The sequence below is a fragment of the Martes martes genome (genome assembly GCF_963455335.1).
Source record: "Martes martes genome assembly, chromosome: 10".
Classification (NCBI taxonomy): domain Eukaryota; kingdom Metazoa; phylum Chordata; class Mammalia; order Carnivora; family Mustelidae; genus Martes; species Martes martes.
In genome coordinates, this window is record NC_137898.1 from 42,267,179 (window position 1) to 42,289,589 (window position 22,411).

The 22,411-nt window shown below is 50.6% G+C and overlaps 1 protein-coding gene across 2 annotated transcripts in view; it reads right to left on the bottom strand.

Annotated features, from left to right (window-relative positions):
- The window catches only part of NAV2 (neuron navigator 2), a 394,477-nt gene extending 373,049 nt beyond the window's left edge, over positions 1-21,428 (bottom strand). For both annotated transcript variants that reach the window (XM_080816815.1, XM_080816814.1), the window contains exon 1: positions 21,048-21,428. In XM_080816815.1, the coding sequence (XP_080672941.1) occupies positions 21,048-21,305 (258 nt within the window). In that variant the 5' untranslated portion in view covers positions 21,306-21,428. The remainder of the gene's footprint in view (positions 1-21,047) is intronic.
- Positions 21,429-22,411: the final 983 nt, after the last annotated feature.

The window sequence follows — 22,411 nt, forward strand, 5'->3', positions numbered from 1 at the left end:
CAGCCTGCCATGCAGCATCTCCTTCCCATACAGATGCAGTCAGAGCACGTCTCCTCACGTGATCCCTCATGGCATACTTCCTCCTGTCCTCAGAAAGCCTTCTCTCCTCCCTCCACATACTGAAAATCCTTTATCCAACATAAGAAAAGAGGTGAGGTCAGAACGCAGCTCTTGTCCCATATCCCCCATCTTCCCTTCTAAAGCTGGGGATGGCTGGCACCAGGTGGCCCCACACCCACTGTGCGATAGGTGGGGCACCTTATGTCCTTAGCCGAAACCTTGAAGGTGAGTGAGGCACGTGGGTGATAGCAAAGCACGAACTCCCCGGCCACTCTTGAGCTCCAAAGCTGGTCCTACCATTTACCAGCTACTTGACTTTGATGAAATCAACTAGCCTCTCCAGCTCATGGTACCCATCTGCAAAAATGGATCTAAGGCCTAATCCCAGTGAGTAGTTGGGGCACTTAACCTGATGTGGCAAAGGAGGCCCCACCACAGTGCTGCTCACAGCGAGTTCTTAGTAAAGGGTAGCTCCCTTCTCCTTCCCTTCAACGAAGAATCACGAACAATAACGAGTCGTTGATTCTCATTCTATTAGAAACCAGAGGACTGCCTGAGAAGCAATTTCATCCACCTGCTCCCCCAGGAGGGGGATGTGGTCAGTGGAAGTCTGTCTTCTCCCGTGAGAGGTCCACCTCCAGCCTCTCCCCAGAAATGCCCCCTCTTTTCAAAGCTGCTTTTGTGCTCAAGACAATAAAACTAGCATCCATGCCAACAACATAATTGTGCGGGCATCAGTTAACAAAGAGGTTCAAGAAGGTAATAAAAACGCCCACAGCTCCAACTTCAAGTCCAGCAAAGGAAATGTGGATGTGTGGGGTGCATAAATCCTCAGATTCCTAAAGGATGTTCTTTCTCCTCGCCTCCCGGGAGGCTGGGCAGGACAAGGCTTAACACAAATAGGCATGCCAGGACTTCCAGGAGACACCTGGACCACCGCCGGGAGAGGAGGGCCTGATGGCGGCCTGACCCTGGAGAGACGTCTGGCTGAGAGCTGGAGCTGGAGCTGGAGGCACAGTCCCCTGGACACTAGTCCCTCCTCAGAAGCCTGGGGTTTAATCTCCCACAGCCACTCCTTCTTGCTCTGCCTCTTTAGGCTAGTCACCTAACCTCTCTGAGCTTCATTCCCAACCTGATAATTACTACCTCACAAGGTTGTTATGATTAAAAAAAAACAAAAAACAAAACAAAACAAAAACCCTCTTGATAGTTGCTCACTTCTGGGGCACCTGCTATGTGCCAGGGTCCATGCTAAGCACTTTATGGGAATGATGTCTTTTCATCCTTCCAACCATGCCATGAGGCTCCATTTTACAGATGAGGAGACTAAAGCACAGAGAGGTGAAGCATTTACTTGAGGTCACAGTATAGAGACAATGTTAGAACCCAGGCCTGTTTGAATCTCCAGCCCATGCTCTTAATCTCCGGGCTTTGCCAAGTGAAACCTCTGGTATCACTGTCAGTCACCTGAGACACAAGGAAAATTTTACAAAAGACTGACAATAATGCCCAGAGATGTAAGTAGAGGCCGAGAACTAGCCTCCGGGGGAGGTTGGTATGGAGAGACAAGGATCAGGCATGGGACCCAAGCATTCCTGCCCACCCTGTCTCTCTCCTCTCCTTCAGCTCCTACATCTACTCGCCCACACACGCACGTTCCGTCTACAACCCACGCTGTGGGCAGCACCCGTTCACATTCATCAGTCTACTTGGAACCTCACACTGGTCCCTAGAGGCAAGGCATATTGTTTCTACCTTATAAATGAGGAAAACCGAGGCTCAGAGAGGTTGAATCACATGCCCAGGGCCACACAGCAAGTAAGTTCTATGACATGGCCCAGCCCGATTGCTTGGATCCTCTTATCTCTGAGGCCCATTCTCTGTGTTCGTCCAGCCCTGCAGGTGTGGGTGAGCTGTCCTCCTGGGATTTCAGAGCCCCTCTGTCACTCCCTCCACCCACCCACTGTGTTTATGATTTGCTGAATCATGGCTGCTCTATTGTTCACTGCTGTCTCCCCTACTGGCCTGTAAGTGCCTTTGAGAGCAGAGACCATGTCTGGCACATCCACCGTTACATCAACAGGGTTCAGCCAGTGTGGAATTAGGAGCTCGGTGCAGAGTCACCGGCTGGAAATGCACCTCAAAGCTTTGGGGGAAAGAGCTAGAGCTCCTGGAGCTGGGGGTGAATCATAACCTCAGTGGGACAATGGCTGTCTTGGATGGTGCTGCATTTTATGTCTGGGAAGTAGGACGGGGATGGCGGGGCCGGGCGAGCTGGAGAGCGGGGACAGGAAAGGCTTCTTCTCCCATGCCCACCTTGGTGGCATCTCAGAAAACTGAGTTGAGTGCTAGTGACCCCCCCATATATGCCCATACGGCTCCTTTGGCTCATGTGGTCAGATTTAGCAACTGAAAATAGAGGACAACCAGTTAAATTGGAATTTCAGATAAACCACTGATAATTCTTGAGGTATGTCCCTTGCCATACCAAACAGACCAATATCTTGGTTCAGCCTTTATCATTCATTAATATTTGTTACATACTTTAACATTATTATTTATCTGAAATTCAGGTTTAACTGCATTTTATCTAGCAACCCCACCTGCGGGGGCCCTCCGTTGTTGGGAGGGCAGTTATTTCTCCAAAGGGACGAAGAACGATGCCCCCGAGAACCAAAGGGACACTGGAAAGGGCCAACCACAGTCCTCAGAGCCTAAGGGGCAGGGCCTGGCCCAGAGAGTGACGAGCAGGAACAAGGCCGAAGGCTGGCCATGGCCTCGGGAGCGGGGTTCACGCGGTCTTCCTGGCACGGGGTGGAATGTGGAGCCCGCCCCAGCTGCTCCCCATTAAGCAGAACTGGCATTTCAGAACACGTCAGAGGCGCTGGCTCCCAGCCCTGGAAGTCAGCATCTGGCCTCTGAGCCCGCGCGTCCTGCCCAGCCCCAGCCCTCTCACCTCGGTGGACCCTGATGGAGGGCCCCAGCAGGCCCATTGTCATCCTGCCCAGCCTCAATGGGGCCATTCAGGGGCTTTGCAACAGGCCCCTCTGGAGGGCACTTCCTCCTCCCCTCTGGAGCGCCCTTGGCCACAGCCTTCGCCTGTGTGGGTGGGAGGTCTGGCGGTGGTGAAAGCAGCGGGCAGCCAGGCGACATTACTGAAGGCTGGATTGTTGACAGAGGGCACGGAACAGAGGCCCCCCCACCCCCCGCCCATGTCACGGGACCGCGGGCGCTCTGCCCACACTGTGCCTCTCACCCCAGCGGAGGCGGCCGCGCATTGGAGGGGCCCACACCTGAGGACAGAGCAGCAAGACCTCTCCCACATTCACTGGGAAACTGAGGTGGTCCGTTGGAGCCAGAGAAAGCGAGTTCAAGCCCCGGCTTTGCCAAGTCCTAGCTGTGCAGATTAGGCGAGGAGCATCACCTCTCTGGGCCTTTCTCTCTCCATCTATAAAATGAGACTAATGCTATCTACCTCCTGAGGTGGAGATGGAAGGACATAAACCACGGAAGCTTGGAGCCTGGCGCGTGGCTGCCCGCTCCTCTGCCCTTTCTTATCTCTAGCTCTTCCTGATCCATGGAGGACTCCAGAAAATGTGCTCTCCCGTGACCAGCAGATTTAAAACCCATGGATAGGGATATCTTGGTTCAGACTTTATCAAGAGGACACGGGGTTTTGCAGACCTGGGACTCCAGCCCAGGCCCCTCTCAGCTCACATGGCCCTGTAGGAAGGAGCACCGCATTCAAATACACAACCCCTCCCCTCATCTCTGGTGCTCCTTCTGCCAGCCCGCTCTGGCATCCTGAGTATCTCATACCACTTTGCGCTTCCAGATCTCCTGCCCCAGGTTGCTCGTAAGCTCTGACTTCTGAATGAGCACACAGAGCAACAGATGCCGAACTCTCTGGGCGCTGTCAGGCAACTTCAAGGCGGCCAGCTTGGGGCTAAAGCTGAGGCCAAAGGGACGCACACTCTGGGTTCATAACCCCTCAGAGCAGGTGTCCTGGCTAACCCTTCCCGGTGGCCGACATCCAGTGAGCTGCCCACCCTACATGGCCACACCAGCCATGGGTGGTGGGGAGAAGAGCCAGGGCTCCCTGGGTACCAGAGCCCTCTACCATCTGTTCACCACACTGAATCCAAGATCTGCTGCCCTGTTGTCTCTGAATCCTGCACTTATGCATTCAAACCTCAGCTCCTCTCACTTTATCTAGGACCCCGTTCTCGCCTGCCCCAGCCACCCATCTCCCTCTTCTCTTAATCATCCAATTTGATCTTTTACTCTGGACCAGCCTTTGTCAGAGGAGGGGCTACAGACCACCCTCTGCACATCCGTCTTACCTGCCAAAAATACAAGTTCACGGGCATTGCCCAGATCTGCAAATTCAGAGGCTCTGAGGCCAGGGGGCCCCAGGATTCTGCCCATTTAACAAGGATCCAGGCAATGCTGATGTACACTGAAGATTAAGAATCACAATCGTGGAGCAAAACAGGCCTGTTTGGCATCTCTCTGGTCCCCTAGGACCGTTGTTTGCACATTCCCTTTCCTGTTAATAACTATTACAAAGAAGTCATCAATTGGTTTGCCAATTTACACTAATACAACCAAGGACTGCCATCTCATTTCTCGCCTGCATTCCGCCTTGGACTTACTTGAGAGGTTTCTATCCATACATTAGGGTATAGCAAAAAATACACACACACACACATACACATACACGTTCAAGACCTAACATTTATGGAGAACCCATCACACAGGCTTGCCACATGCTTCATATACTTTGTGGCATTTAATGCTCAGAGCAGCCCTGTGAGGTCACTGATCTCCTGCCCCTAGAGCAGAGGAGGAGACGGGGGCAAATCTAGCAGCTCATTTAAGGCTGTATCCTCTGTGGACAGAGCCAGAATGTAAACCAACCACCTGCTCTTGCCCATTTCATTCTCCTGCTCTTTTTGAGGGTGCTGGTCTCAAATCCAGGAAATCTCACCCCAAAGTGGCCTCAGGATCCGCTGCCGAACCTAAGAACTACAGCTGCCAAGCCTCACCCCAGGCCTGCCTCTGTGAGGGAGATGTCTGGACATGTTCTATTTTCATAACTCCACCTGCTCCTGGCAAAGAGCCAAAAGCTATGGGTCTGGGTCATGCAGCTTGTTAAAGTAGTGTCTGGAAGGGGAACTAAGTTTCTTGACTCCAAGAACAGTGCTCCTCTGGCCTCCCCATGCTGCCTGTGCTGCCAGGGGTCAAAATAGATTTCCTATGAAACAGATTTTCCAACCTCTCAAAGAGCATCTGGACACACACTCGCCTATACACGCAAGCGTGCCCGTGCACACACATCTTCACACACGCACATGTGTTCCCACATATACACGCATGCACGCACAAACCCCTTCTCGGTATCAGGCTCGTCGTCGTTCAGGCACAGGGCAGCTTGCCTGTCCCCACTCAGGGCCATGTCTGGACTTGAGGGTGGCGGGGGATGCCCTCCTCCATGAGGCTGGGATGCAGTTATGTGAGACGAGTCCAGAGGAGCTGGGGATGAGGGAGAAATCCCCCCTTAATTCCCTCCGCCACCTTCCTTCTTTCTGAAGACTCCCAAGAGGTCGCCAAGCCTCTTCCTCCTCCTGCAGTGGCCCAGGCCTGACTGAGATGAGTGTGCATGAGGACGGGCCGTTTCTATGGTACCAGTGACCGTGTGAGCAGCTTTTAAATAGCTCCGATTTACACAAAATGCAGCAAAAAAGCTCCAGCATCAGATCAGACAAAAATTTTACCAAACAGCCTGATCCGGAGGCTCAGTTCATCTGCTCCACTCTTATCAATGGGCTTCCCCCACATCAATACACGACTGCAGCGTGTTGAAAGAACGGCCTGGGCAGGTGGCCCAATTGCCTTGCAGAGCACCTGCCCACTGAGAAGGCTTCCCCAGGCAGAGTGGGAGGGCCCAGCAGTGCCACTGCAGCGAGCCTCTCCCCTTGGTCCTCGAGGACGCACCCTGCCTCCTTCCCATCCCCATGCGGGGATCATGCAATGCAATTTCCAGTTGTAACTCAAGGAAAATGGGAAGAAGACTTCAGAACAGCAAGGGATGGTGGGAGTTGGACTCTGTTCAGCAGTGGGAATGGCTGTCCTCCCTTTGCTGAAGGGGCTAGAAAGGATCTCACAGCCCATTTGTGACAAGGGCTAGGATGGAACTGTCTCCCGCTCCTGGAAGAGGCCACCTAGACCTCCTAGAAGGGTCAAGAGCTGTGGCCCTCTAACCCTGAGCTCCCATGTCACAGACTAGATCTCCCCTCCTTCTGCAGTACCCAGAGAGATGACAGCCTCCAACATGTTGATCAAACACCAGCTGCAAAGCCCAGTGCACAGGTAAGTAAGATGTAAGAAATGGAGTGGGCCTGGATTCTAGAAGTCTCTTTTATGACACCCTCCTCCTCTAGGGCTGACCTGTCTATCCCTGCCATCCCTAATCACAGGGTAAAATAATTAGAGACAATGGGGCCTGTGCCTCCAGACAGAGGTGGTAGCTGAGTATAGTAAGGGGGCCTCTCTTAAGTACTACTTCTGAAGGGGTCAGGGCATAAGTGCCCCTCTGCTTCTTAAACTTTAATTTACCTATGATCTGGGGGTCTTGTTAATGTACAAATCTAATTCAGAAGGCTTGGGATGATGCTCAAGATTCTGCATTTCTACCAAACTTCTAGGTGATGTCATTACTACTGGCCCACAGACCATACTTTTACTAACAAAGATTAAAGCACAAAAAGAGGCAGGCAGGCAGGCATGAAGAAAGGAAGGAAGAGGGAGAAGGAGGGAGGGAGGAAGGGAGGGGAGAAAGATGGGAAATGGAAGACAAAAGGAAACCAGTGCATGTTGGCAAACACAATTCTTACCCCCACATTCTACTATGGGCATCTCAGAGCCAGCCCTAAGCTTGGATAAAGAGTCTGCTCAGAGGGTAAGAATTCTCCAACCTGAGCAAAACTATTACCCTTTCCCAGCGAGCCTAACTCACCCATATCTTTGTGTTAAGACCCTGACTTTTGTGCTAAGACACTCACCCACCCTTTGCACTAAGAGCCCCCATAAAGAAGCAAAACTGCCAGAAGGATGATATTTTGACCTATTAGCATCTTAAGGCACAAAATATAGATTTCTTAGTGGGGTCTGAAGAAATAGTGTAAGTGCCCTAGGCTGGGAGTCATACCTGGATGCTAGTCCCAGCTCCGTCTGAAAGTCTACGAGTCCCATCACTTACTCACTAAACAATTAGTAAGCACTTACCATGTGCTAAGGATACAGCTGTGAACAAGCTGAACAAATCCCTTGTTCTCATGGAGCTGAAAGTCTAGCAGAGGAAAGCACATAATAAACAAATGCATGACATGTCAGAAGACTGCTCTGGTTCTGGAGAAAAATAAAGCAAGGTAAGGAGAGAGGTATCAAATGACAGATTGCTGTTTTATATAGGGTGGTCAGAAAGGGTCCCTTTGATAAAGCGTCTGAGCAGAGACCAAAGGTAAGGGAGTGAGCCGTGTCAATATCTGGGAAGACATTTCAGGCAGAAAGAACAACAAGTGCAAAGGCCCTGAGGCTCAACTTTCTCGTCTATAAAATAAAGGGCTAGGAAAACAGGGTCTTTGTGATATAGCTCTAAGGTTCCCAAGTCTGATCATCAGGAGCAGGAGAGGCTTCGACGGTTGGGGGAAATGATCTGTCCTGTGTGCCTGGGTCAGGGTGATGAAACCAAGAGGACACCTTCCCAGACTCTTCCTTTTTTATAGTCCTATACATCTCTCTTTCCAGCTCTGTTTCGAGGAGCAAACTACCAGTTGTTTTTAAGAAACAAAAATAATCTGCCCTGTTAAGGCGAGATATTTTAAAACCACTGAATGGATTTTTCCTTCCGTGCTCTTTAATTTTTTTTTAATTTTATTTTTTTATTGATACATCTCCTCTCCTTCCAGTTCTAAAATAAGCACCCTGTCTGCCCATACACGAGTCCAAAGGCAACACACTGCAGATGGCGTGGGTCTGGGGAGAGCCAGATGGAGGTCGCTTGGAAGGCACTAGACCTGGAGAATCCACCGGGGGAGCCTGGCCAGGCTGGCCTCACCCGTGGCCTGCTGCCCCTGAATCCAGGTGACGAGACGCTCTTAAAAACAGCAGTGGAATGTGGTGAGAGTTGGCATTTGCAAATGACAAATTTCTGACCGAATTCCAGTTCTTTGGAATGGAAAACCAGCAGCTTCCTGTTACAAAATGTCCCAACAGTTCATGCCTAACACATGGGTGTGGGCAATTCATATATTTCGAATCTAAATTTGGCTAAAAATATAACAAAGCCAGCATATTTTTAGCCAGGTAAACATTTCTAGGGACTAGGTCAAATTTATATCGGTTTCTGCTCCGCAATCCAGAGAAGGAACGATTCCAAATGAGCGAGAAGCAGGGACCCAAGGAGAAGGGCACACAGGCCACCAGGCAGCTGGGAGTCACTGATTCTTGGTGACTGTGTCTGGTTTGGGAATGTTTCCAGGACTCAACGGTTTATCCCTTCCCGTTAGAGAGGCAGGACCTTTTAGAGAATGAAGAAGGCCCACGCTGTTTAGAAGGCAGGCCTTACTCGGGGTTTACCACTACTCACTCGAGAGAGCCGTAAGCAAATCACTTGCCCTCTGCGTGCCCTCAGCTGTCCGTGTCTCTCCTTCCCATGCTCAGCTGGAGCTGGGTTTTGTGAGAAGCAGCACAGAGGGAGGCCCATTCCATGGGTGAAGATTCAGGCCCTGCAGGTTCTGCCCGAGTTCCAGGCCTGGCTCTTCTGCTTAGAGGTGGGGGACCTCGGGCAAGTTGCTGAGGCTCTCCAGGCCGTAATTCACCGGTAGAGTGGAGACAATCACTAAAGGGCCGACCTCAGAGGTTACTGCTTCTGTGACAAGGACACTGGAAACCCCACGGAAGATGCTTAGGAGACTGCCCAGCGCACAGTGAGTGTCCCGTAAATAACAGCATCTATCCCACACCAGACGTTTGGACACGTGCTGACTGCTTTCGTCTGCATGACCCGTTGGAATGCTATACCTCCCTGGGGAAACTGAGGCTTGGTGGGACTGCCTTGTCTAAACTGCAGCTCAACAACTATTTATTGAGCCCACAGTGTCCCAGGCCCCACACTAGCATGGGGGAAGCTAGCTAGCCACCTGGGCAATACATGGGGAAGGAAGGTTTTAACCGGGGTCTTTCTGACTTCCAGCTTGTGGGGGGAGGGGAGAGGGCATCTAAGAGGCTGGACAGAAAGAGCGGGGACATGAAATCGGAGTTTCTGTGCTAACTCCATGTGGTCTCCGTCAAGTTACTCACCTCCTCTGAGCCTCACACATAACAGAGATGAAATGCTGCCAGTCTTATCGCATCGTGAGGCTTAAATAAGAGGATGTAGGTAAAGTGTCTGGCCCATGGGAGGTGTTCAGCAGTGGTCTCCTGCTACAATGACAACATCCACATAGAGGTCTTTGTTTTCTGATCCATTGAGCCAAATGCAAAAGCTTTCTAATAGGCAGGGATTAATTCTATTTTACTGCTTGAATGAGAATGAGGGGGAAAGAACATAGCTTAGGGCTGGATGCGCTTCTCTAAACCATCAGGCCATTCAGAGCGGACCTTCTGGCCACCGAGAGTGGGGTGGAAAGAATACTGGAGCCAGAAGATGGGAGGCCTCAGTTCCAGTTTTGTTCTGCCCTCACTGCTGGGTGACTGTAGGCAAGTCACAACCCTCTCTGGGCCATCTGCACAACAATGTGAGAACAGCTGGCCTCCGAGGGCTGCCCTGGCTCAGGCATGTCGAGGGTCTAGAGACGCAGAGCCCTAAGCAGACATCCCAAGAAAGCCCGGTTGTTCTAAATCTGGTTTTGTCACCTAAATAGTGCTTTCCACCCCCCGCAGAGCTGCCTTCTTCTGTCCAGAGACAGCTAACAACCAAAGTTCCCACACCGGAAGGTCTAACAGTTCTGGAGCCCTTGCGGTCCACACATTTTGACGTAAACATGCGTCACTCCCAGGTCTGAAAAGAATCAAAGCAAATCAGCATGAAATGGGGACTGTCCGCGAGCTGCAGCCAAGCGGCCCGTGGTGGGAGGGTGGGAAGGGAAGTCTGCCAGCTGTTAAGCACACGGACCCCGCTGGGCCCCACAGCCCAGGGGTGACCTGGGGGGCGGCAGCCACGGGGGGAGAGAACCAGATTGTGCCCAGATTGCAGCAGGATGTGGGCAAAAGCCAACAGGGCTCCCCATTCAATAAACACGATGCCTCTAGAGACAGGCTGGGACAGGCTAGGGAGGCCAAGGCCAGGGAAGGTGGGGGGGCAGGCTCCAAGGAGAGAGGGTTTGGACATTCGATTGTCTAAAGCTACACCTCAGTATGGGACTCAGGCCCTCCTCCAATTCCCGGCAGAAGAAGGCAGTGGCGAAGAGGTTTTGGAATTTGAGAGACCCAGGTTTGAATCCTGTCACTGTCTGTGGCATGTGTGTGACCTGAATAAGTTCCACACCCCCTCTCAGGCTGCTCTCCCTTGTGACTCCTCATTTCTCTTCTTAGTGGTAAAACAGGATCAATATTGGCTCAGAAAGTTCATGTGAGGATTGAGTGAGATTGGGTATGGAAATGGCACGTGAATGATTGCTGCCATCATCATTCCTGGGAGGCCGTCCCATCCCGGGACTCTCTAAACCCTCCCCTTTTCTTCACCAGCTAAAATCCTTCAGAATCCTTGTCAGGTCTGCCTTCCAAAGCTGGTGTGTGTGTGTGTGTGTGTGTGTGTGTGTGTGTGTGCGCGCGTACACGCGCGTGCGCCAAAGCCCGCCAAAGCCCTCTAAAGCCCATGGTGTTCTCTCCCCCTCAACCCCTCCAGCTGATCCTACAGTCCTTGTTGCATCCTGACAGACCTTCCATTGGAGCAGCCAGATGGTTTGGACATTGTAAACAGCCTTGTATACGGGAACCTGCCTCCTCCTTCTAACCAGCCAGCCCAGGCCCATTTCCCTAAGACCTGGGGTTGGAGAGCTTTGATACCGGCCTCAGCCAAGGTTCAGGTCGCCCTCTCTGTGTCTCCTACACTTGGCCACCCACCACCACGTGATCTTCTCAGTTCACATGCCAGGAGGGAGTTCTGCAGAACACATGGCTTAGCCACAGCTTCACGAACACAGCTGGTGCGCCGTATCTTACTTACTCCTGCTTTCCAATGCTTTCTTTCATCTTCCCCGTCCCATCCTTCTTTTCTTCTGCAGATTATAAGTAGGAACCTGCTATGTGCTGACCCTGTCGTAGCAGAGATCAAAAGGGACACATCCCTGACCTCATGGAAGGCATGGTCTGGCTAAAAAAGCAAGCCATCACAGGCCAAGCTGTGGAGGCTATAGAGCAGGCTATGGGAGCATAGAGGACAGATGCTACCACGGTGATGGTGGAAGGCTTCCCAGAGGAGGTGACACAAAGCCTGAGCTTGAATGGGTAAAGGATGGGGAGGATTTAGCCAGGCAAAGGAGACCTAAGTAGTGGGGACAGAAAGAGGGTTGAAGCAGAGAAAGAAGCTTGCTCCCATTCATACACACTCATACACACTCACCTTCTCACTGCCTAGATGAGGAGGACTCAACCAGGGGTTTTAATATTTTTTAAAATTTCCTCATTAAAAACAATTTCTTTTATACTTTCAACTTTGCAAACATCTTAGGTTTTTAGAAGAGATGATCAAATCAACTTGGATCTTGTGATTCCATAAAATGTCAGCAACTAGTCTCATGAAAGAACAGGAATGAAGCCAAGATTCTCACACTACACCAGAAAGGAGATAAGGAGTCCAGATCCCAAACCCAGTGAAATAAACTTGGCCAGGCTATTTATTGTCAGTGAGTACACACACACACACACACACACACCCCCATCCCTATCTCATTTACATTCTCAGGGGTATATTGTAGAGGTTAAGGGGAACTGCTAACGTAACTCTAGCCAGAGCTTCCTTTTGTTTCTCAACATTTTATTTTGAAAAACTTCAAACAGAAAAGTTGAGAGAACTGCACGTGTATCTTCACCTAGATTTACCAGTTGTTAACATTTTATGACATTTATTTTGTCCTCTCTGCAGATACACTAACCTTTTCTCCCCCCGAACTATCTGAGATAGTTGCTGACACCCAGACACTCTATCTCTAAATATTTCAGCATGTATCTCCCAAGAAAAAGGGCATTTTCTTACATAACCTCAATACTGTTTACATCGATGAAATAATACTCTCTCATACACCATCTGAATTCAAGTATCTCCAATTGTATCCAAAGGAACTTTCTAGGATTTATGGTTTTGTTCATGAAGGTTCCAGTCAAGGATCTCTCACTGGATTTGGTCATCATAACTCTTTGGTCTCTTTTTCTAGAATAGTTCTCCATTTACATTTAAAAAAAAAATTTTTTTTTTTTTTGGTCTTTCATGACATCGTCAGTTTTGAAGATACCAGCCCTGTTTTCTTAAAGAATGACCCATAATCTGAATTTATCTGATGGCCAGCAAATGATTCCAAACAAATTCCCCAATTTTTCAGATTTATTTATTTATTTAGAGCACGTGCACATGCATGGGGGAGGGGCAGAGGGAGAGGGAGAGAATCTCAAGCAGACTCTGCACTGAGCGCTGAGTGTGGAGCCCGACATGGGACTTGATCTCACAACCCCGAGATCGTGACCTGAGCCAAAACCAAGAACTGGTCACCTAACCGAATGAGCTACCCAAGAGCCCCCTCAAATTCCCCATTTGTCCCTTCCTCTCTCCAGGATCAGCCCTGCCAATTCCACTAAAAATGCTTAATGGACCTGGCGGCCTCAGAGCACTTGGAACTTTACAAATCCCAGAGGGGTTTAACTGATACTATTAAGCAACTAATATTTATTTAATATTGAAAGAACATTTTCAATATTTCTAAACCTCAGGGGTGGAGGGGAGGAGTCAAATGTCATATATACTCACCCAAAGGAAATTTTATAGCAATTTACTTTGATTTAGTATTTAAAATGGCTTTTCAGGTATTTTTTTTTTCAAAGTGCTTCCACTCTTGCTATTTAACAACTGAAACTTTGGGGGGAACCTGGGTGGATCAGTGGGTTAAGCCTCTGCCTTCAGCTCAGGTCATGATCTCAGGGTCCTGGAATCAAGCCCTGCATTGGGCTTTCTGCTCAGCGGGGAGCCTGCTTCCCCCTCTCTCTCTGCCTGCCTCTCTGCCTATTTATGACCTCTCTCTGTGTGTCAGATAAATAAATAAAATCTTAAAAAAACGAACAAACAAAAGAAAACTGAAACTTTGGGGTCAAGGGGCACCCAGCTGGTTCAGCTGTGGTAGAGTGGGCAACTCTTGATCTCTGGGTTGTAAGTTTGAGCCCCATGTTGGGTATAGAGATTACCTAAAAATAACAAAATGCTTAAAAAAAAAAGTTGATTTTGGAGTCAAGGTGATACAGGCTCAAATTCTGGATCTATCACTTACTGGCTGTGTTACTTGGAAAAGTAGCTTAACCTCTTTGAGTCTTGGTTTCCTTAAAGGGTATTTATGGTGTGAGGTGCTTAAACTAGTGTCTCGGTCCTAATAATTGCTTCTGTTAAGCATCCCAAGAACCTTCAAAAAAGGTGGAGCGAGAATGTTCCTCTCATTTTATAGGTCAGGTAACTGAAGCTCAAAAGATACTACAACTTGTTGAAGGTCACACAGCAATGCATCTAAAGAGATAGAACTAGAACCAAAGTTGCTGACTCCCAAGAGCTGTCCTTTCCATTTCTCTTCAGGAAATAGCATCTTCCTCATGGGATGTCGTGAGGATTAAATGACATGAGACGTGTCTGGTGCCATGCATTATGCTGGTACAGACACTATGCTCAATCAGTGTCAGTGACTGTTAGTATCATTATTTTTCATTTGTCACACTTCTGTGATTTTGTTCAAAGGCCCCCAAAGAAGTCTGGTAGTTAGGCTCATAATTACCTTGACTTCCACCAAGGTGGGGCAGGGGATTGGAAAAACCTAAAATCCACTGAAGGTATTAAGGTTTCGCTTGGAAGGAAAGACAAAATATTCTGAGGCTATGGGGCCATTGTTTGGAAAACACAAGAGAGGGTCTGTTTTCCTTGGGAAAGGGACACTAAATCATGAGTCATTCTTTAGGTTCTGTGTGGGTGACTTGAGGTTCCTGAGAAAACTTTTGTGTCACTCACTACTGTTGTGAGTGGACTGAAACACAAAAAGCCTGACCCAGTTTTATTCCCCAAATCCCATGACCCATTCTGCCTAAGACATTCTAGGAACACATTGTCTATCCCCTTGAACAATGAGACCAAGAGACAGAGTGGCCATTGAAATTGGCCATGACGCAGTTACTAAAACACCGTTGGGCAGCCGGCCATGCCTTGGGGCACCTCAGTGACCAAACTGATCACAAGGCCCAGCTCCCACCATAATCATGCCAGCTGCAAGGGAAGAGGGTTTTCCTTCTGCCCTCAAAACAATAAGTAGCCATTCAGAAGCCCAACCAATGGGATTGTTCCATTCTTGGTCATAATGGCAAGGCCATCACATTATCCAGTGGCTGCAGGGCTGGCTCAGGCAAGCTCTTACAAAGAAGACTTCCCATAAGTTTGGTTTGCAGCAGAGCCCTCAGCTTGGCTGGTGCTACGGGATGGCATGCCTGGAACCAAAATGTAGAGGTTTCATCTCACAACTCTGGGTATGACTCATTTAGAGGACATCGTTCTTAATTTACTCTTGCTCCCCATTCACCTAACCAAAGGCCTGCCATGTTCTCTGCTTCCATGGGGTTAGTCATCTGTTCTGCCATGTAATCAACTGTGCACTTGGGAGGCACCTGGGAGACAGGTCGGGTGGAAAGAAGGTGAGCCTGTGATGAGGCAGATCTGGTTTGCAAACTTGGCTCTGACCTTACATAATAAAAATAGGCAATACCAAGTATTCCTTGCTTATTATATGCCAGACACTCTTCTCAACGACCTACCTGTTTACCCATTTCTACTTTATAGGTGAAGACACTAGCATTTAGAGATGTGAAGTAACTTGCCCGAAGCCTGGATTCAAACCTTGGTCTGTCTGTCAGTGAAGCCAGATCTACCACGTAAAATGGCCTCTGAGTGCGAACTCCCTTTGCTCTCAGCTTCCTCAGATAAAATGCATAGATGGGGCACCTGGTTGGCTCTGTGGGTTAAGCGTCTGCCTTCGGCTCAGGTCATGATCTCAGGGCCCTGGAATCGAGCCCTGCATCGGGCTCTCTGCTCAGCGGGGAGCCTGCTTCCCCCACTCTCTCTGCCTGCCTCTCTGTCTACTTGTGATCTCTGTCTGTCAAATAAAGAAATAAAATCCTTAAAGAAAATAAAATGCATAGACTACATTACATTTTACCCATTGCTTGCATCTCAGATTATATATACACAAACATATACACAAATATATAGAACAAATACGTAGGCAAAGCACTACGTATACACGCAAAACAAATACATGCACCAAAGATACCTATAAAGCAGCGGAGACTACCTGACACATAGCAGATGCTCCAGAAACGCTCTCTTCCCTGCTGTGCCGGCAGATTCTAGGAAGGAAGCATCTCTGACCTCAAGCCCAGATCTCACTGGGTGGTTCGGCTTTCTCAGCCTAGCTTCCGGAGCGTCTCCAAGTCTTCATTAAAACACCTCTCTCAAGGCCACATCTCTTATGCCATAGAAGTAAGTCACACGGGACACCAAGATTGGGTGCTTCAGTCTTGGTCACAGAGGAAGAGAGTGCGAGAAGAGGGAAGCAAATCTAGCTATTCCGAAGGCTGGAAATTGGACTGTAATTTCTCCAGCCTGGCCTTTGATGTGTGTGCGCTAACATGTGCTCGTTACTTTAAGCTGTTCCATGTGGATCTATTTGTATATGCGTGTGTGTATATATGTGTATATACACATATCCAGAAGGAGATGTACTTCTATACGTGTATATATACACACACATAATGATATCCTAAATAAGCCACCCGTCCCACCTTTAAAGTGTCTTATGAAAACTAACCCGTGGAATAAGCAATAATAGGCGAAATATAAACATTCTTGTATGTTGGCGGATAACCATGCTATACATTCCCCTCTCAGAACGGAGAGAGAGAAGAAAGGGAATAACACAATAGCAGAAAAATGCACTAATCAAATCCATAATCAACTTTGATGATGGAGCAAGGATTCTAATCAAAACACAATGGGGCAAAGTTGCAACAGGTTGTGAGCTTGGAGCTGCTCTCTCTTCCCAGGGGCCTTGCCTGCTCTTTCTTTTTAAACATCTGAAACACCCACAGAGGATTTCAATCACTTCTAATTACTTTTTTAAAGAAATGAGTTGCAAGTTGAACACCAGGCTCCTAAAAACAGGAAATATCAAAGTATTATACATATATATATATATATATTTTTTTTTTTCCTGCAGCTGCTTCTTAAAAATAAGCTAACCTCTCCTCAAATAGCTCACGCGCATTCCTTATCTGAAGGTCGGCCGGCCAGGGTTTCTGAACGAACGCAGAGCATGCCTCTAAAACAATTCTTTGCATATGGTCATAATTTATCCACCGCGTTAATGGAGCAGATGCTATAAATGTTCACTCTTGGGGGAAGGCTCAGGTATTCCAGCACAAGGAAGGGAATTCGGGAGGGGTGTGGGGCTGCAGAGCGCAGGCCCCCCCAGCGGGGGGACAGCCCAGCTGCAGGCTTGTGGGAGAGGTTCAAGGTGAGGGGCTTGGGGAGTTGACAATGGGGCTGTACATAAGAACTGTTTGCTGGCTACCTTAGGTCTTTTCACGGTTGATGGACACGGAGAGCCGGCTTGCGGGGAAAGGGCTGTCACTGGCTGAACAGAGTTGCTGCATAATAAAAGAAGCCCTGAGAACCACCTCCCTTCCCCTGTAACTATCATGTTGAATATTCTGAACCCCAAGCTAATAACAATAATCACTGTCATTTTCCCAAGGGTCTGTTATGAACCAGGTCTTTATGGACACACCTCCCAGCTTCTCCTAGGGAGCCTGTGTACGCAGAATTCTTATCCACCAGCCAGCAAGCAAAGCCAATCCTTCAACTGCAAGATGCTTTTGTTCTTCTCACCACCTTTGAAAAGGAAGATACTAGATACAGAGACAATTATCTGTTGCATGAAAGTGCAGCTTCCCTGTGGTGACATCATCTTTTGCTCTCTACCAAAGCATGGCCCTGTTCCTCATCCTACCCTCTCATGGTCATCTCACCTCCTCTTCTCCCCATCCAGTCAGTCCTGCCCATCTCTGAAGCCCGGCCTCCTCCAGAAGGCCCTCTGGGTTTCTCCAGCCATTATGGCCCTTCCCTTCCTGCAGGCCCCAAGCATATCTTTCAGCCCTCTCTGTACTGTGTCCTGTTGCCCTTGGTACCCCAGATATACCTCCCAACTAGACTATAAAATCCCCAAGGCCCAGGTCATGTCTTACTTACCCTGTGCACCTGCCAGGGTAAATGATGGAGGGAGGCCGCTATGAAGGCTGGGAAGACCACCAGCCTTGAAGCTAACTCATCCTGACTCTGTTCCATCATACCAAAGCAGGATGACCTAGGGCAAGTTGCTCTATCTTGCTGAGCCTCACTCACCCTTCTAGCTCAATGGGTAGAGCTGGGGTCCTAACAGGGCCTGCAAGTAAACTGGAAGCCTCTGTGGTTCTCTCTCTACAGCAGAGTGGTTAAGGGCATGGATTCCAGAAGCAGACTGTCCAAGTTCTAACTCTACTTCTGCTACTCACAAGCTTACTGACCCGGTTTTGCCTCAGGTTCCTCATGAGCAAAATGAGAATACGCCTACAGTAACATAACATAGTAACACATATGTCATTGGATTGTCAGAAGAATCAAACGAGGCTTTTTATGGACTCGTCTTTAGAACAATTCCTGGCATGTAAGAAATGATTATATTATTTGATTTGCCATTGTTATATTATTAAATTATCATTATTATATTATTTAACTTGCCATTATTATATTATTTGTCATTATTATTATATTATTATCATAGAAAATTATTGTTATAGAACATGTCTTGTCTGTCTTTAAGCGGTACTGTGAGAATGAAATAATATTATATGTAAAGAGCCAGGCACTAAACAAGTAGCAGTGCCCTTCCCTCTTCTTCAGGGCATGCCTGGTACTGACAGATGCTCTGTAAATTCCGATTAATACCCTTCAAGGGCTAGAGAGATAAGCTATGCCTTTTCTCACTTAGAGCTTATTAGATCCAGGTTCAACATGCCTTATCTCTTGCTTTAGCAATATAAATAGCTAATTATTTTAAGTATTCCTTATTTGCCAGACACCAGGCTAAGCACTTCACATGTTATTCTTCTTAATCCTTACAATTTGTATGGCTGTTTATGCCCATTTTTACAGATGGAAACACTGAGGCCCAGAGAGGTTCATTAAATAGGTCACCCAGCTGGTACGTGGCAAAGACAGGACACCACAGATACCTGCCTGACTTTAAAACCTCTGCTAGTGACCACTGCACAACCCAGTCTTCTGCCAAAAGCTCCCTGAATAAAAGGGGGAGTCAGAGGCCCTAAGATATCATCTGCCTTATAACTCATCATCTTCCAGTGATCAATACCAGGTTTTGAATTAGGGACTAGAGAAGTCAAACCAGATAAAGTCTTCAAGCCCATATTAGGCTTTCCTGAATGGCAAACGGGCACCATGTTAGATAGAGTGAAAGGAAGCCCTTTCCAAAGAAGGGAAAACTGCCTTTGCCAAGGTCACTTCAATGCCAAGGTGGAGCAGTGAGAACAAGGATCCGCCACCTGCCACAGAGAAGACCGCTCAGGAAGCCCAAATGTGGATAAGGAAAGAGGAGGCTGACAAAAGTAGGATAGGCCATCAGGAAGTAGCCAATGTCCTTAGCAGTTCGTCCAAACCATCCTCATAATCAGCACACAAGGTCCCACTGAGGTCAAGGCAGGTGCAAGGCAGGTGCAATTCTGGGGATGGTGGGCCAAGAGTAAGAGGGGGAAGCTAAGTCGTGAGGGACCAGGACCCTGCCAACCCCTCCAGGAACAGCTGGAAAACATTTTTTCGGAAAAGAGGGTGATGAATCACCTTTCCAGAACCTGCCCAGTGCAAGTCCTCCAACAATGTTTATTAAACATAGGGTCGAATGGGCAAAGGCGGAAGAGCTGCCTGGGCAGAAAACATCCCATGTCCACTTTCCCTCTCATTCCTCAGGTCCTCCTCATCAGGCTGGAAGGGTGTGTGTCATATCCCAGAGTCACTGCTCTGACCTCCCACATACCACCCACCATACCTCATAAGCCCCACCTCCAAGGATGGATAGGAAAAACCTCACAAGAATGTACCCCTGAGCTCATTCTCATTTCAGAGCCTGCTGGACCAATCCTGTAGCTAACAACAGAAAAAGAGAACAGAGCGCTAAACCCTAGCAGAGACAGGCCCCCGGAGCATAGGGGGAAATCTTGCCTTCCTCCCACACGCCATCACTCAAACCTGTCAGCTTCCAAAAATGTTTAGCAAGTGCGGCAGCGAGGGGCATGCTTATCAGCCTGGTGTGGGAGCTTAATCTGCTTCGAGGGCCTTCTCCAGCCCAGAGTTCCAAAAGTCTGCTTACGATTAGCTCCCAGCTCCAGTTCCTCCATCGGACAGGCTAGCAATGTGTTGAGTTCTAGCCTCTGATCAGAGAAAGCTCCAGGAGAAGGTGGAGACAGTGTCAGCAGAGAAGAAAGTGCCAAAAAGGTCAGCTGGTCTGTTGCCACTTCCCTGACACCAGCCCCAAACCACCTCCCCCTCTGGCTTCCCGCCTCTCCTGACTGGGACAGTCACATCCGTCAGGTCAGCCTGTCCCCAAAAGTCCCTGCTGACTGACTGCCAAGAAAATAGAGCATGCCCCTGCTCCCTCCTACCAGATGGGGGTGGGGGTGGAAGGAGCAGGGAGGGCAGGAGGCCAAGAGAACCTGATTGGCCCTTGTGGATTTCCTTAAAAGAGACTGCCGGCCAGGGCCTGTCACCCCGCCGAACTGGGTGATGCAGGCTCTGTCGGGAAAGGTAAAAGTCACCAATTCTCTTCAAGCCCAAGCATCCCCCAACCCCACACCGGGTCAGGCAGGGGATCTACTACCCTGAAAGGAGGGGCTTAGCTTCGGGGGAGCCTTTTGGAGGCAGCCACCCCCCACCCCCACCCCCGCCGTAATCACCGGCCAGGACGCTGGGGAGTCTCTGGCTGCCCGCCTCAGCTGGTGCACCGGGCAATCCCATGGCAGTCCCAGCACCGTGCCTGGAATCCTTTCGCCCCAAGGGACGGGCAGGGGCAGGCCATCGTCCAGCCCAAAGGAGCAGGTTGATGGCAACCCCCAGACCCCTCTGCCTAGGTCTTGCTGCCAGGCTTGGGGGCGTCGAGCCCAAGGAGGCCTCAGACCATTCCTGGCAGACAGAATCTCTGCAGAACCGCCAGCCCGCCAGCCGTTGCAGCAGACACTGCCTTCTTGAGGCCAAGCTCTCAACATGCAGGACCTGACATTTCCAGAGCTGCACGTTTTGGGTTTTTTGGGGTTTTTTTTGGGGGGGGGGGTTGTTTGTTTGTTTGTTTGGTTGGTGTGTGTGTGAACACGGCACCCGTGCCCCTAGAAGGGAGCTGCGGGCGTGCCCACACCGCAGTCTCTCAGAGCTCCTTAAGGCAAACCACCGGCACCCGGCCACACCCACCGGACAGCCCACTCCCCCGCGCGCATCCCCAGATCTGCCAGCCTAAGTGGAATGGCTCACTTCTCCGCCCACCGGGCAGCCCTTTTCCCCGTCCAGCCGAGCCACCTTACCCCCAAGAAGTATTCACCTCCACCCCCCACCCCCACCCCCGAACAGCGCCCCGGCACACAGCACCTCTCACCTGGGTATCGAACCCGTTTTCCACCGAGCCGCTCTTCCGCAGCGGGAGCCCCTCCCCCGCCGGCTCCTGCAGCCCCTGGGATTTCAGGGGGATCTGGCTGGGGTAGGCAGTCTTGCTCACCTCCACCTTGCTTCCCAACTTGAGGTAGCAAGGCTGGGGGCCGGTCCGGGCTGGGGGCACGTGCAGGATGGGCGCGGCGCTGTGCACGGGTTTGGGCAGTCCCGACTTCATTTTGGAGGCGACCAGGATGGCCGGCATCTTCTCCCGGGGCTTCGGCTTTCCCAGCACGTCCCTGGCAGCGGCGGCGGAGGCAACCGCTAAAGGCAGCGCGGGTAGCAGAGCAGGCGCCGGGCCTCGGCCCGCGAGGCGCCCACCACCAGCGGAGGGAAAAAAAAAAAAAAAAAAAATCCCCGGGTCGGGGAGCTAGCAGCAAACCCGCAAGCGCGCCTGCGGGATGGAGCAGAGGACTGGTCGCGGCGCTCAGCGGGTCCCACCTGGACGGATGCTGCTGCCGGGTTTCACGCCCCTCCTGGGCGGCCTGTTCAAGGGATCTGGGTGTTCAGGGGCTGTTCCCTGTTGAGATTCTCCTCCTGGGAAGCCGAGGCTTGGACGCCCATATTAACTTGTCACTGCATCTCCGAAGTGAGGAGGCCCCTTTGGAAGAGGAAAGGCGGGGACGGGCGCCTCCCGCTCCAGAAGGCTGCGGGTGTCAGCGGCCGAGGGTAGGAGCGAGCAGCGGTGGAAGGAAAGCAGCGAGCCGAGGAGGAAGGAGAGGGAGGACGCACGGAGCCCAAGATGCCTCCACCAAGAGGCAGCTGCTGCCCCGATTTCGAGCACCGCAGTGTCACCCGCGACGCAGAGGCGCGGCGACAGCCCCCGAAAGGTCTCTCTAGGCGTGACAGTCACCGCTGGTTAGAAGTCCCCCGGACAGATAGCACCTTAGCGCCAGCAGGTCTGCACATGCTCCGTGAGCTAAAGCGCAGCAAGGCTGTGGCCGTGGGGCGCGGGCACCCGGACGCGCGGCTGGCGGGCTGGGCAGGGCTGCGCTCGCGAGCGGCGGCCCCGCTTCCCGGGAAGGCTGCGCTGGCTGCGGGGCTCCGAGCAGGGGAGGACAGGCTGCGGCCGGCGCGGCTGCGGCGCGCGCTGACAGCCCGGGCCGCCCCGGCGCGCCCATTGGCCGGTGGAGAGCCAATCAGCGCCTGCAGTCCTCTCTGCAAAGGGGGCGAGGCCTCAACTCCCGGGCCGAGGTCGAAACTCTGGGGCCGCGCTCGGCCGCCAAGTACAAAGCCGGCCGGTGGCCGCTCTGCCGCACTGCTCCTGCTGCGCGCTTCCCAGCCGGCCGATACTCCCGCGTCCCTGAAACC